The following is a 15,651-nucleotide window of genomic DNA, read 5'->3' on the forward strand; positions in this document are numbered from 1 at the left end:
GGCAGGAAAGGGCAGGCGGCGTCCGCGGGGCGGGCGGCAGGGAAAGGGCAACCTCAGCCCACCCACACTTCCCAGCACCGACGGGGCGGGCTTTCCCCCGCCTCGGCAAGTGGTGCCGCCCCGAGGGGCCGGGGGGAGGAGGCCGAGGAGGAGGAGGAGGAGGAGAAGGAGGAGGAGGAGGAGGAGGAGGAAGGGGGCACCGCCCGTCCAGCCGCCACCCGACGGCAGGGAGGGGGCGGGGCTATGCAAATAGACCCCCCTCCCGCAGCCAATGGGCGGGCTCGGCGAGGCGCGGGGGCGGGGCGCCCCGCCGGGACTAGCGCTCGGCTGGACGGCGCGGCCGCTCCGACGGCACCGGCAGCGCGGGGAGCGCGGCGGGCGGTGAGTGGCGGGGCGCGGGAGGGCGAGGGAGCCTTCCTCCTGCCTCCTTCCTCGCTACCTTCCAGCGGAGGGAAGTGGGACCCCGGGCACAGGGCATGGCAAGGTCTGGGAGAGTGCTCTGGACGGGTTTGGGGAGCTGGGGTGCCCCACAGGGAGCCCGAGGGCCAAAGGATTGGCGAGCAGGTGCTGCAGTCAGCGTGCCTTGATTGCTTCCTATTAATTAGCACCCATTTCCTCGCCTGCCGAGGAGGGCACGGCCAAGGTGGCTGTCTGTGGCTGCGTGGTGCCAGCAGAGGAAATGACTAGCAGGGTAACGCTGGCCCAAAACGGACACGGACGTTTCTGGTTCCTGTTCTGGGGGGGCTATTTTTGGAGCCATCGTCTTCTAAGCTGTCAGGGATGAAAATGGAAATACATGGGTTTTTACGATGAGAATTTGAAGGATGTTGTTTTCCTGTCAATAGCGTTACTTGCTATTTAAATAGTTTCACGTGGAAGTGGTGGGACTGCGAGATGACCGTAACTCTTCTCTAGTCAAATAAGAGACGAAAAGTCTATCAGGCTAAACAGACGAGCAGGGTAAAGCTCTTCTGTACAAAAGCATGCTTTAGCAGCCCAGCACTTCTGAAGACTTTTTTTCTCACCTCGCTGACTGTGCTGTATGACCACTGCTCTGAAACTGAAATTGCATGCTAAGTCATATGACAAACGCGCCTGGTGTTTTGGCTGGGGCTAAAACTACGAGTTAACCTCTGTTGTCGTAAGAGATCCTTATCGAGAAAATAAGCATGATACAGAAGATCTCTTGACACATTAAGATGGGGATAATGTGATCTGGGCACTGCAGATAACCAGGGTGTTGTGGAGCCCCACTGCATACAGTATCGCGGTTTGAAGATTTCGGGTGGCGTGGGGTTTGGCTCGTGTCACTTGCGTTGCATCACGCACGCCGTTTTTGGAGAGAAAAGTGGGAGAATGCCTTGTGTGAGGAAAAAAGCCATGCTAATTTAGCACTTACCGCAACCTGCTCCAAAAGGAGAAATGCAGTTGCAGTAATGGAGAGAGGAGAGATCTGCTGGGAGAAAAGATTCGCCAGGACTACCTTGGCACGGGCACACAGCGGGACTGGGGGTGAGAGGGAGCTGGACAGATCGTGGAAATGTAGAGCCATGGAGCGATTTTAAGACATGATCTAATCCATTCTGGGACACTGGAGCAGTGCATATGAGCCAGACGTGCAAAAGGTTTCTGTAGCCCATTGGTGTCCTCTGAGGAAGAGGGCTCCACAGTGTTCCTGTGGAGAACTGATCCAATTTTCAGGCAGTCTCGGCTAGTTCAATGTAAATCTCATGCGTGAATCAAATGGATGGCTTTTGTTGACATCGGAAACACAAATAATGATTTATTTTCATAAACTCCTTTCATACATTAGAGTGCAGGCTCTCTCTCCCTTGTCTTCTGCAAGGAACAAGCTTACGTCCTTCTCTTCTTCCTCCAGAGCTAGATTTTCTAAACCTTTTGGAGACACTATCCTGTATTCTGTAGTTTTTCTAGTCTGGTAACGAGTGCTGGATGTGGTATTCCAACTGAGGCCTTACCTATGCTAAGAAGGGTTAAATGAGTGCTTCCCATGCCATCTCTCACATAAGTGACATTTTTATTTTTCTTTTTGGAGGCATTACATTGTGAACTCGCTTTTTAGCTTGCAGTCTGCTATAACACCACTGATGCTTTCCTGCTACCAACATAGGTATTCCCTACTTTGTATCAGTGCAAATGATTACTTCTAAATGTGCTGCACCTTGAATTTCCTTTTAGTTTTGGTAGTGCTTCTCTTACTTGCCATGATGATCTTAAATCCCAGTTATTTCTCCTTCCCTCCACCACCAAACACTGGCTTCCACCTCCTGCCAGCTCACAGAGTCACAGATAGGTTGGGCTGGAAGGGACCTTGAGGACCACCTGGTTCCCCCCCCGCCATGGGCAGGGATGGAACCCACTAGATTGCGTTGCTCAAAGCCCCATGCAGCCTGGCCTTGATTCAGTGTCATCTGGAGACTGTAAAGGCTCACGTTAAGTTCCATTATCCAAACTGATAATTGAGACTATGGATAACCCGCTGGTCTGACAGAAAGCCATCATAGTGTTGGCATATTCAAAACCAGTTATGACAGAAGATATATGCTCTATCAAATATGAAGGTGCTTGTCCAGATGTTCAGATACACCCTGCATTATCTTCTATCTGGCCCATCAATTTCTTGGAATCCTCAGTCATCCTTGTAGTGTGGGGATGACAGAACATGGTGCAGAAATTACTGAGCCAACATCAATTTAGCCCAATAAACCCAACTCAGCACCAAATGCTGGATCACTGCTGCTACGTGGTTTTGCACAGCAGCCACTTCTGGTGATGTGTGCACCTGGGGCTGCCCCCCAGGCCGTGTCCCCCTCCATGAGCTGTCTCTGGCCAGCAGCAGCATTGCTGGGGGGTGGCTGTGCTGTTCTTGTCCCCTCCAGGACCCCCACGTGGCATAGGGGTCTCCACGTGAAGCCAGCAGCACAGCTCAGCTTCTTCATCTCTTTCGATAGCTTTTGCTGATTGTGTCAAGCGGCTTGCTATCTCATCTAGCCTACCAAACGCAGTGTTTGGCGCTTCTCCTCTGGACCGTATTTCTGTAGTTTATCACGGAGGGGTGGTGTCACGTTTCTTGACTTTGTAAGGCTTATCATGTGCTCTCGCTCTATCTGCTAAGCCAGTTAACCCAACAGAGAAGCAAGTCTAGCTGATGTGTGTAAGATGGTTCTGGACAAATGCATGTTGACAAAAGCCGAGAAAGTACAGACTACTTCCACTTCTTCTGCTATATCTTTCATTTGTGTTAGTGACAAGCCACTTGTTTCTGAAAACAAGAATAAAGCCTGCTTGAGCTTTGGGCACACTCAGTCAGGGACCAGTCACCCAAGTACCGCTGGCAGTGCGTGGCTAATTATATCTGTATCTCATCTCAGTGGCACTGCTACTTCGAGCAGGCCTGTGAACACCCGTGGGCTGCTACGGAGTGTGCAGTAATTGCTGTAATGCCTGCCAGCGCCCAGCGTGTCCTGGGGCTGAGGCTGTGCATGTGCATCTGTGTCTGTGAGGGACACTTCTGGACCCAACCTCTTTTGCTCCAGTTACGGTTGGGTACGTTTGGCAGTAGGACGCAGAACTGGGCCTCCTCTACAGGCCCACGTGAACTAATACCAATAAAGCACCCTGCGTTTAACCGTAAAAGGATTTTCTTGTTTGTTTGTTTGTTTTTAGAGTAGAATACTTGATCTCAGATTGTAACACTGTACTATAAGTGGTAAACATATGCATATTCGAAAAAATAATGATGTTATTGTGCTAATTTTAAAATGCCTGTAGAACATCTTGCCTCTGACTGATGATCACATGCAGCCTCATATGTCTACGCAGATGCCAGCATAATGCCTTAATGGCCTCTAAATGCCATTTGGTAGTAGCAAGAGAGTAGTTACATAACCGTGGTCGGTACCTGGCAATTCGCTGCACCAACCCGTGTCAGAGCCGAGGTGACTCCTCAGAGCCCCAGCCCACTCACAGCAGCGCCGTGACAGCACCTTTCCTCGCGCAGTGACTCACCTGCTGCTGAGCTGCAGGAATTGCCAAGAAACGCATGGCTGCCTGCCATGGCTCACTGCTTATGTTGGTGGCATGTTTCTGTGTCACTATTTGCAAGGCCCGAGGTGGTACAGGTCATGCTCCCACATCTCTGTCCAGGTCCATTTTGACTGAAGACTTCAGCTTTGCCTGTCACAGGAAGAAAGGACATGCTGTGGTAGTTAACCTGCAATACACTGCGTGAGGAGCACTTGAAGGAGAATAGTAGTGTTTTTTTGTTTGTTTGTTTGTTTTGTTTTTCTCTTGCTGTGATAAAATGCATTCCCATGACGTGTATCTGCTCTTTTTAATGGCACTCTGTTTTGAGAAAGCTGGGCATATTCAGGTCCATCAGAGTCAGCTTACAGGACTCCAGGTTTCCAGCAATTTAGCAGCTTTTCAAAGCCTGAAGTTGCTGTGTGGTTTCTAGCTTCCTTAGGAAAAAGAAGTGGCTAAATTTGGGGTGCACATTAGAATTCCCTATCCTTATTCCATTTGTATGTAGAAGCATGATGATTGTTAGAGGGAGCTAGCAATTTTGGTTTTCAAACGATACATGTGAAGACTACTCATTTTTTAATGGGACATGTAGTGAAGATGAAGAAACTTTTTTGACTACAGCCCTGGTACAGGTCTGCAGAGACAAAAATAAATCTAGTTATAATTGCTCAGTACTGGCACTTGCCAGAAACATGTCCAGAGGAGCTACTGAGAATCCATCTTATGTCTGTCCAGGGTGGAAGATTTGTCAATGGTGATCCACAGCTCCCCAGTGAAAATGTAGACAGCCCAATAGATAGTAGCAGCTGACATGTATGCAACAGACCATCCTCTCTAGTGCAAGAATAACATTTATTTAGCATGTAAACTGTGTAGTAACTAGGCAAAACGTCATTTTTTTTTTGCCAGTCTCTTCATTAATATCTGAAAAATTATATCCATATTATGTGTGCATTATGCCAGCTGCTTCTCCTACTTTTGTTGCTGGCATCTGGAAAACCTGATAATCAGTCTATGGAAAATAACAAGATAGTTAATATTGCTGAATATGTCTGGGAAATATGGGATGCATGCTTGGTCCTTGAATTTGTAATATGCTCTGGTGCAAAAATTGAGAGTTACTTTAAACTGAAGACATTGAATGCTGTTGAAGAAACCTGGGTAAGTCAAAGAACCTCTAAAGCTATCAGTCAAGCTATTATTGCCTCATTACTTTGAGTTTGAGGCAACAAACTATTTGAATGCTAATTTTTTATTCCCGTAAGCCTTTCTAACTAGCCTTTATGGTATGAAAGGAAACAAGGGAGACATGGAGCTTCAGACACTGCATAGTCTGCAGAAGATGGAGCTCTGCCTGTTTCTTTGAACGTACCAGCTTGTAAGAAATAACTAGCTCTGGTGCAAACTGAGAAGTTGACACTTCATGCAGGCTTTTGAAAAAAAAACTGCCCTGAGACATTAGCAATTGCATAAATTTCTCGACAGTATGACTGAAAGTGTGAGGGGATATTCTGCTGTAAACAGACTTTGACTATGCAATGAAGTGGTTGTGTCCAGTATTCTTCGGATACAGTTGTGACTTCTTGCTGGATCTTTGTAGTTTTATAACTAGTGTTCTGTGTTAACTGATGTATTTTCAATCCTGAATGCATTTTGTGTGCTTTTAGACATTGCAGAATACAATAAACTCCAGAGAAAATGGTAACTTCCTTTTGGTGAGGCTATAGAAAGATTTTGACATGCTGATCTCCATCGTAGCCATTAATGTCAGAGCAGACTATACAGATGTGGTCTTAAAACAGCTCCAGAGGACAGTGTCCTAATCACAATATTACATTTTTTTGGTGTTCCCTCAAGTTTTTATAGATGAGAAGCAAGAAGAATAGAAGTGATTTGACAAATTCAAGCCTGCTCTTTTACCAGTGATGGAGGAGGTGATTGAGGGGGTGGGGAATTTGGTCTGGAAGGATGATTAGCATTCTGCTCTGAGTCAATTAGAAGCTCTTTGGTAAAGAGGAAATCCTATTGTAAACAATAGTTTGTTTTCCAAGTTAATATCTTCTAATCTATTATTGGAAAACAAATACCAGGCAAAATGATTTAATCTGCTCTAAAAGAGAAAGATGCTAGAAAATGATTAAATCTGAGACTGCAGCTCTTAAGAGAAAAGCTTCATCTGCATTTAACGCTTGTTGCTATAAATGACTCAGATTTCTGCGTAGCAGCAGTATATTATTTGCCTTGTAATTGAGTATGTTTGGCTCCACCAATTTCCATCAATACGGCATGATCCACAAACAGTATGTATGGGAAGTCACTGGAATGTGCTGATACACAGCTGGCTATGAAGTAATTCTGCCCAGAAGCAGATTATTTCCTAATTGTTCACCACTTGTTTCTTCGGTCACGTCTGTCATGTGTCATGCAAGCAATAGCCTGTGTCATTCAGAGGCAGAACACTAGACCAGGTGAGCCACGTGGGTTTATAGGGCAGCACAGGGTGACTTTTACCTTCCAAGGGAGAGAAGAACGGCAAATAGAGGTAGTTTTTAAATGACTTGTTTTGAAGTATCTATTCTTCCTCAAAAAGGCCACTTCAACTGAAGTAAAACCTTCATCTTGTAAAGTCCTACTCAAGGATGAAAAGATTACTGACTAGATTTTTGTCGACCCACAAACTGCTATTAACTAGCAGCTGCCTTTTATGAATGCCGTAGAAAGAAAAAAACCCACATTGGCTTCTTTCCCAGCTCCTCGTGATTCAAATATGGATGCTGTGCTGAACCTGCTGGTTTATTTCAGTGTTGGTCTGCAAACTCAGTGGTGCAGATACACAAATGTTAAAGCTGAGACAAATATAGGTGTGCAACTCATTTGCTTTTAGAGAAATAACTTTCCATTCTTTCTTTAGATACTTCTACTTAGATAACAGGATGCAGAACATTAGCACAGTGGTGGAAATACATGCTTGTAGTGCTATGCATAACACGCTCTTACAGCTAACTTCTGTTACTGCAAATAGCTTGTTTTGTCAGGGATGTTGTGCTACAGTAGCTAAGGACTCCTTTTTGTCTGTACCTGGGGCTAGTGGAATGGGGCTTTGTGCAGACTTTCAGAATGGATTTCCTTTTCTGTCTGAAATCTCACGTCCTGCAGTCTGATTTTAACAGGATAACTTGCATCTTTCTCATGCATCATGGGAAAGCTAGTCATAGTGGTGATTAATACCTAGAAGCAGCACGCTAATGTAAAGATACGAATACCGAACATAGCCCCAGCTGACTGTACTTGGTGGGGACCTGGCTTTGAAGTTGTTACCTTCTCAGTTTGTTCTCTTTTTTTCAAGCTCCCTTGAGCTTTCTGTTTCCCAAGCTGAAGTCCCAGCTTTCTTGGCCTCTCCTCACATGGCACCTCAGACCGTCTTGGCGGCCTCCTTGGGACTCGCTCCATTGTGCCCAAATCTCTTGTGCTGGGGAGGCCCAGCATGGACACAGCACTCCAGATACAGGTGTTGGATGGGGGGGATCACTTCCCCTGACCACTTCTGCCCCTCCGGCCCAGCATGCTGTTGGCCTCCTTTGCCACAAGGGCGCATCACTGACTCATGTTCCACTGGATGGCCACCAGGACCCAAGGCCCTCTGTTGCACAGCTAGTTTCTAGTCAGGGGGCTCAGCTTCTACTGCTGCACAGGGGCCTTGTATTAAGGGAGAGAGAGCTGAGCCTGTCACTAACAAATAGCATTGCACTATTTATTAATATGTGGCTGTTTTAATTACAACAAGGATATTAACATGTAAGTAAATGTAATTAAACTTTACTGAGTAACAGCAGCATCTGATAAAGGAGGTCAGCTTGTCTAATTGCTGATGGGTTAAGCTGCAGTCTCTCAAATGGCTGGTTCCCCCTGCTTTCCTATCATTTTCTGTTCATTTGTTTCAGAAATTTCATGTCAGTTCTGTCACTGACTCTATCAAAGGGATGTTTGGAAGTTACTGGCCTCTCTCAGGAAGATCTGGTTCCCCTTTGTTCGAAATGGGAATTTGAAATTGGGAAAGACTTCTGTGGTGCCATTGTATTTGAGCTGGCTCTTTTCCTTATGAAAATCTCCTAAAATTTTGCCAAATTGTGAGTCCCTCAAAACAGCAGCTTGCAAATGCCCCACATGAGTTTAATGTTTTCAGAAGGCTGAAGCCTAAATATTTTCTTGACTCTTACAGATCTCTTTTGCCAAATATTGCAAATGCTAGCCTAAAGAGTAAGTGGGCATAATGGCATACACTGATTACGTCTTCTCTTACATTTGTGGTGTTTGTGGTCTAGTGTGATGCCAAAATGCATATAGTCATTCTCTTCCTGCTCTCTATCTGTCCAGGCACTGTATGTAGATAAAAGCATCTTGAAAATGTGAAGACTGTGTGGAGACAGGCTAGGTGATGGACTTTAGAAACAGAGAAAAAGGGACAGGACTCTTGGAGAATGAAAGAAGACATCAAAAAGTCCCTGACTGTGTAGAACTCAGAAGTGAAGCTTGAAGAGGGGGCATCCATTTGTTAGGACAGAAGTGTGATCATTTTATCAGTAGAGTCATTGCCCTGGCTGGTGCAGGTCCTCAGTGCAGAGTTAAAGCATCCTAATATTGACCATCGTGAATGTATGTTTTGGTATGTAGTTTCAAATCATGTAGGCTTTTAGAGCTAAGCACTGAGAAACTGGGAAAACCCAGGCTAAAGATTGTTTGTGAAACTTTAATTTGATCCCTCTGTTCATATTTAGAATTGGATTCTACCATATCACAGAGATCGTGGGTGGTGCAGCACGTATCTTTGGAGATGAACTTCTCACAAATGGCCTAGATCCATGTGTTTGCTCGCTGATGTCCAGCTGGTTATATCAGGAGCTTACTCCGCGAAGTGCCTGAGACTCACAGCAGTGACTGAAGTCAGAAGGAGCTGACTTCTGAATTTACAAGGTACGGAGAACTGTGCTTCGAGTGTCTTAAGTTGGCATCATAACTCATCAAGCGTGATAGTGTTGTCCTTAATCACGGTGTACTGAAATCTGTGTCTGTGGATTGGGCTGCTAGGACTGCCTTCCCCAGAGGACTCTGAGGAGTTTATGGAGCATTCCAGGGATATCACAAGAGAAAACACTGAGGAAATGAAAAGTAGTAACGCAGTAAATGAGATATCTAACCGTTAACTGAATGATATTAAATTTTATGCTGTACGACTTTTTTTTTCAGCACATACAGATTGTAAATAGAGACTTGGTGGAAGTGATGGGATGCAGGACAGTGTTTAATTGCATGATCATCCTGTGCGTAGGAGACATTACTGTGCAATCTGAGTCTACACTTGACAGCTCCTTACTCTCATTTTAATGTTTGACTTTTTATCCTTCCATGTTGTATAAAAAAAGGCAATTTTTTTACAGAGATGCTGCAGAATTAGTATACATGTGAATTTATTACAACATTAGTAATTTTCACGCTGTGTATTACCATGTTTCTGCTTCTCCCTTTCTTCCTACATTATTTTATCTAACACCTTATATTAGCTGTGGGTGAGAAAGACCAATTACAAGATGCACTTTTGAGGGTAGAGGAAGGAAGGGTAGACCTTTTCCTATAAAGTTATGAGCTTATTATGCAAGAGTTCTTACTCAGTGTGGTTTTGTGTTTAAATGTAAACTTTTGCCAGTCTTGGCCTAGAACTCTTGCTTCAGTTTTGAGTAGAAAAAATGGTTATTATATTGTGCTAAATTCCTGATGTAAGTGTATGCATACTTGAGTGCATCTCTGAATTGAAATTGTTGGAAGTTTTGGGTGCCTGAAGTCTGGAAGAATACAATATAGTACCTTGTGGATTTAACCATTCTTAGGGTATTTTTCCAGAGAAGTGCACCACCTTTGTTAAGCACATAAAATAAATTGCAATTATTGTTGAGCCAGTTGTCAGACTGCTCTCTGTGGAGTTTTCTTTAGTAAGTTTCATCAAATTTCTTTGGTGAAATTCAGTTTTCCTCAAGTTCAAGGAATGGTAAGCACAGATGTAACATAAGCCTTCACATACGTGATTTAGTTTACATGAATGGCATCTTGCTTCTGTGGATCATCATTTTAAGGTTTGATTGTTAAAACTATTGCTTGCTGTTTCCAAATGTAGATGCTAAACATAAAAGAATAAACTGCTGAACACAACGCATGTTAAAGGATCAGATTAAAACTGGGAGGTTCATAAACTCTAGGGAAGCCAGTGAGAGTCAGGAATGCAGTCAGACTAGCAATGTGGCTGGTTTTCAGAACCACGTCTACATTTCAGGTGAAAAACATCTCAGAAACAGTTAATGATTAGAAGAGATCTAAATAATCCTGAGGCTGTGAGATGCTTCTCTATTTGTTCCCTTTCCACCATGCTGTCTAGAACATGGTCCGCTAACAAATTTCCAGACACGAAGGGCAGATACTCTTGTTGCAGTGCCTGTAGGTAAACTTGGCCATACAATTTTAAATCAAGTAAACCGGACTTTAAAGCTGCCCCATGCAATTTTGTTTTCGTTTTAGGTGGGGATTTTTCACCTCGGTGTTGTGGCATGAGGTGTAATTCTTGGTTTTATTATTGCTAAGGGAGGAGGTGGAAAACCTTTCATTACATGAGCTTTCAGTGTATGATTGAGTTGCATCTATGTGATTTATGCTTTAAATTCAAACAATTCTTACATGTGTGGATTCCTGAATGAAAGCGCGTTTCTCAGGATATAGGTGGACTTTCTTGGTTTCTATTGCTTGGAAAAGAATTGGTTTAAATTGAAACTCCTTCTTTGCACCAGTGTAAATATGATCCTAATCAGGAAGCTTCTCTAGACCAGTACATAACCTCACTGAACAACATGAGCCAAAGAGGTTGTGTCTGTGATGATACCTGTTCTCAGTCTCCTCCCCAACATCTTCAACACATCTAACAATCCCATGAAATAGGTTATAAACATGCAATCTTAATTCACACTGGATTTAGGCTTATTGTCCTGAGTATGTTCACATGGGACATTCCCTCTTAACCTGGGAATGATTGATGAACCTATGAAGGGATGTGTCCACAGCCAGTAACATGCTTGTGAAGGTACTTGTGAAGGGCGGGGGGGGGGCGGGGAGAGAATCCTGTACATAACAGATCTGGAAATGTTATGCTTGGTGTTTCTTCTTAATTGGGTTCTCTTTCCTATTCATCTATTCATTTAAATGATGTCATAGGTTGTACAGCTTTTGTGATGGGAAATTTTCAGCTTCCTGCTTTCTGTAGTGCTTAGTAAAGGGTTCTTGCTGAAGCTTTCAGATCTTACTTTCTGCAAAGGTTTTAGGTCTAAAGTTTCAAGTAAACAGCATACGTAAAGGAGATTTGTCTTGTTACTCACCTGGTCTGTACAGAGTACTAATTCTGTAGTTGTCTTGGTGAAGTTGCAGTTAAGTCTGAGACAAAAATGGAAAACAGATACTGATTTGTAACAACTGTGTTCCTTTATTCTTTCTGCAAGATGTTTCCATCATACAAAAATGAACAGTTTCTGAGAGGCTTCTGCTCTCCTTCCAGGAAAGACAAACTTAGAATGATAGAGGACGTGTGATTATTTGGGGTAGTTGAAGCAATGAAGGGTCAAGATCTAGAGGAGATTTCTCTAATGAGCAAAGCATAGGGGAAGCATTCAGTTGTTAGTGCTTCTACACCTTCTGGTAGCTGAAGGCTTCCTATCATTTGCTTGAGTTTGTTGGTTTTCTTTCTTTCTTTTTCCTCCAAGTGAAAGACTGCTGTTTTGGGGGGCTAGGATCCAATCTTACTATTCTTTTGGATTTGTCTTCAGGATTTGTTGTCTTCAGATCTGCACTTTTTTAGTTTCTATGTGGAGTATTCTAGCACCAAAGTTTTGGGTATGAAATCCATCAATTTCTAAAATTCTCTGAGCCAATTTAAGTCTTTTGGGTTATCTTTAATGTATGATTAGTTATGAACTTGCAAGCCAATATTTTTATTTACTATAAAATTGTTTCCTACTTTTCCTGTTTTCCAGGCAGGATGAAAGACCGGCTAAACGAGCTGCGTGAACTTGCCAGGTTACACAACCCCGAGTTTTCTGATAGTGAGGATGATGAAAATTCACCCCGCGACATTCTCCTTTATGAGACCGATTATGCCTTGGAAACTCTTCATAAAGATATACAGACCATCCGGACAGAAAATGACCTCCTAAAAGAGGATGTCAAGCGGCTCAAAAAGCAAAACAGCCGCTTCCTTACTTCCATGCGCCGTCTCAGTAGCATCAAAAGAGATACTAATGGTATTGCCAGAGACATCAAGGCCCGTGGAGAAAGCATCCACAGGAAACTCCAAATAATGAGAGATTTCAGCGAAGATGCAATAACAAAATACGGGGTTATGTCTGTCATTGCCAGGGTAGCAAAGAACCACTATGTGGACCTCATGCACGCCTTTCAGGAAGCTATGTTTGAATACAACGCAACGGAGATGAACCAACGGGAGAACTGCAAGATACGAATTCAGCGGCAGCTAGAGATCATGGGCAAAGACGTTTCTGGCAACCAGATTGAGGAGATGATTGAGCAAGGCAAGTGGGATGTCTTCTCTGAGAACCTCTTGTCTGATGTTAAGGGGGCTCGCTCGGCCTTGAATGAGATAGAGACACGTCATAAGGAGCTGGTGAAGTTAGAAAGTCGCATTAAGGAGGTTCACGAGCTCTTTCTGCAGGTGGCCCTGCTGGTAGAAGAACAGGCAGACACCTTTGATGTCATTGAAATAAATATGCAAAATGTTGAGGACTATGTAGGAGATGCCAAAGAACAAGTAAAAAAAGCTTTAGAATACAGAAGAAAACACCCTCTACGAACAATCCTCTGCTGCTGCATATCGTGTTGCCGAAGGTGACTATCCTACTGAAGCTATCACGGACCAACTTGAATGTCTTCAAAATCTGATATTCTTTCCAATGATTTTTCTTTAATGACAACCCATAGAAGCATGGGGGCTTTTGTGCAGTTGTTTGTTTTGTTTTGTAACATGTTCCTAAATGTGCTTAAAGGTAGTTCTATTTATGGGCTACTAGAAGTGTTGATAAAGCTATTTTTAATTATTTTTAATTTAAATGCATTCACTTGCTGTAACTAGAGGTGTAGGTATTTAGAAGATCTCAGTGCAATGATACTTGTTTCAGGCAAGAAAGAGGAATGAAGGATGGGCTAATAACTTAGCCTGGGGAAGATGAGAAATTTGAAGAAGCAACCTTATTATTCAAAGTGGTCTGCAGGCAGTGCATACTTAATGCCTGTGGTGACAGAATACACCACAGAATCAGGAGGTTTGAATTTTAACTAGTTTGGAGCCTGCTTGATGCAAATACTTGAACAGATTTGTGCTCTGCTCATGTGACAAAATACTGAGCGTGTTAGCAGGAGCAGGACACAAAACTCGTTTCTGTCCCTGGAAGTGTTCAAGGCCAGGCTGGATGGGGCTTTGAGCAACCTGGCCTAGTGGGAGATGTCCCTGCCCATGGCAGGTGGGTTGGAATTAGATGAACTTTAAGGTCCCTCCCAACCCAAACCATTCTGTGATTTCCCTCTGTTACTGGGCTTAACAGAAGAAGGCTGTACCTTAAAACGTAATAGGTGTATTTTGCTCAGTTTGTGTGCAAGTGATTGCTTTTGTCCATTTTGAGTACCCACACTGCAACATTGAGGCATCTCACTGACTCTTACGAATCGAGCTACTGATCACCTAAATGTCAACCCTGCTGTGCTATTAGTATTTAAATACATTTTTCTGCCAATTAACAGGTCAGTCAGTAGAAGAGATGCATGCAGTGGCCCTCTTTAAATGCACCCACAAGGAAACAACAGCTGGGGGTTAGAGAAAGCACCTTAGAGTCTCCTGTGCTGGCACATACAAGCAAGCAGTTTTAGTGGAAGGATTACCCTGTCAATAGACTTCTAATAAGCATTGATTTTAATATGGACATTTTGTATATATTTTATATAACATGAAGTATTAAACTTATTAATGTCCACTTTGACTGTCAGACAAAAACTAAGGCTCTTCTGCCATTATTAGAAATCTCCACCTGGGAAAGAAAACAGAATTTGGGTGTATTCTTCTTTATACCCAAAGAATAAAGGAAACAACATTTTAATGTCATTTCAGTACCCTTTTCAAGCTTTAAAATAATCTCTCCTTTTGTGTAAGGAGAGCCTGCCTGCAGTTGGTTTGGCATACGAGGAGGGAATAGAAAATTTGCCGCCCTGGAAACCACCGAGCGCTGTCAGTGAAGTATGTATTCATACGGTCTGGGGAGCGATTACAGCTCCTACTTCTGGAAGTTTTCCAACTCTGATATTTCTAAGTGGCTTCCTGATACACTGTGATTTATTGCTATCCTTTGAATTAATGCAGGACATTTTTTCAGAAGTTAGTGACTTTTTTTTTTTTAAACTCTGATCGTATTTATACCTATTTTAACAAACATATTTAAACATTTCAAGTATTTTGTATTTGGGATTTTTACCTGGGAGGTGTGCATAGCCATCTTCCTGCACCAATCACAACAAAACTTTTTCTTTCTGATCTTTTGCACACTAATTTTATATGTGAAAAAAAAAAAACAACACCCGAACATTTCGTACTATTTATATTGATATATATATATATAAAAAGCAAAACAGCAAAATAAATTCAGCTTCCAAGCTTTCATCTCCTAGTGAGAAGTGCTTCTTTCCCAGACAGGCTTTTTCACACAAATACAAGCTAAATAGGTAACAGTTTTTGGAAACTGAATGTATCTTTAGCTGGAGCACCTGTCTGTGGTAACATGGAAGCGTGAGGAACACTGGTCTTCTAAACTAGAAGATATTTTGATATTCAATGATGTCCTGATGGTATCAGTATTACACTTGCCTGAGAACCTCTCAAAGAACCCAACATTAAAACTTGAAGTGGGAGAAAGGAGGGTTGATGTTGAGCTGGCACCTTTATTACTGCTTTGGTGCTAGTAAGAAGACAAAAGTCATTGTACTCTGCTTGTACTGCCATTCCAGTCAATGGCAGTGTATTAGTAGAGTGTATGCGTATTAGCAGAGAAATACCGCAAACCTCCCATGGTCAGAATGTGGATATAAATCCGTAAGAAAAAAGATACATATTTCATTTTGTCTGCATGTTCTTAGCACTTACCAATGCTTTTGATTAAAAATGTGTACCCCGTTTTTTTTGTTTTCTTTTTTTGCACATGTGTGTCTGCGAAGGCAATAAAATATTTAATAATAAAAATTGAAAATGCGGTTTGTTGTGCGTTGAATCAGCAGTTCTGAATAGCTTCTTACATTGTCACAGTTCACTTTAAAAGCTACCGAACTAAACTCTTAAGTTGGTGAAAGGTGATCATTGCCTAAAAGAATGTCCTCTGAATATTTGTTGCCACAGTAATATGTTGCATATTGAGACTTATAATATTTTTTTCTATAAAAAAAGCATGATAAATGAGTTTCATATATTCTAAGATGATTCTCTACTGCAAGAAAAAAAATATTCTGGCAGAGATCTCGATG

At 42.9% G+C, this 15,651-nt stretch overlaps 1 protein-coding gene across 2 annotated transcripts; it reads left to right on the forward strand.

Annotated features, from left to right (window-relative positions):
• The first annotated feature begins 292 nt into the window (after nt 1-292).
• Nucleotides 293-14,746, forward strand: STX11 (syntaxin 11). Of its 2 annotated transcripts, none has more exons than XM_035323288.1 (3): nt 293-381; nt 8,823-9,018; nt 12,111-14,746. In XM_035323288.1, the coding sequence occupies exon 3, from the start codon at nt 12,116-12,118 to the stop codon at nt 12,980-12,982; it is 867 nt and encodes a 288-aa protein (XP_035179179.1). In that variant the 5' UTR covers nt 293-381; nt 8,823-9,018; nt 12,111-12,115; the 3' UTR covers nt 12,983-14,746. The 2 variants fall into 2 exon arrangements, with proteins under 2 accessions (XP_035179179.1, XP_035179180.1); XM_035323289.1 differs by lacking the exon at nt 293-381 and adding an exon at nt 653-691.
• Nucleotides 14,747-15,651: the final 905 nt, after the last annotated feature.

This window comes from Oxyura jamaicensis, chromosome 3 (genome assembly GCF_011077185.1).
Source record: "Oxyura jamaicensis isolate SHBP4307 breed ruddy duck chromosome 3, BPBGC_Ojam_1.0, whole genome shotgun sequence".
Taxonomy (NCBI): Eukaryota; Metazoa; Chordata; class Aves; order Anseriformes; family Anatidae; genus Oxyura; species Oxyura jamaicensis.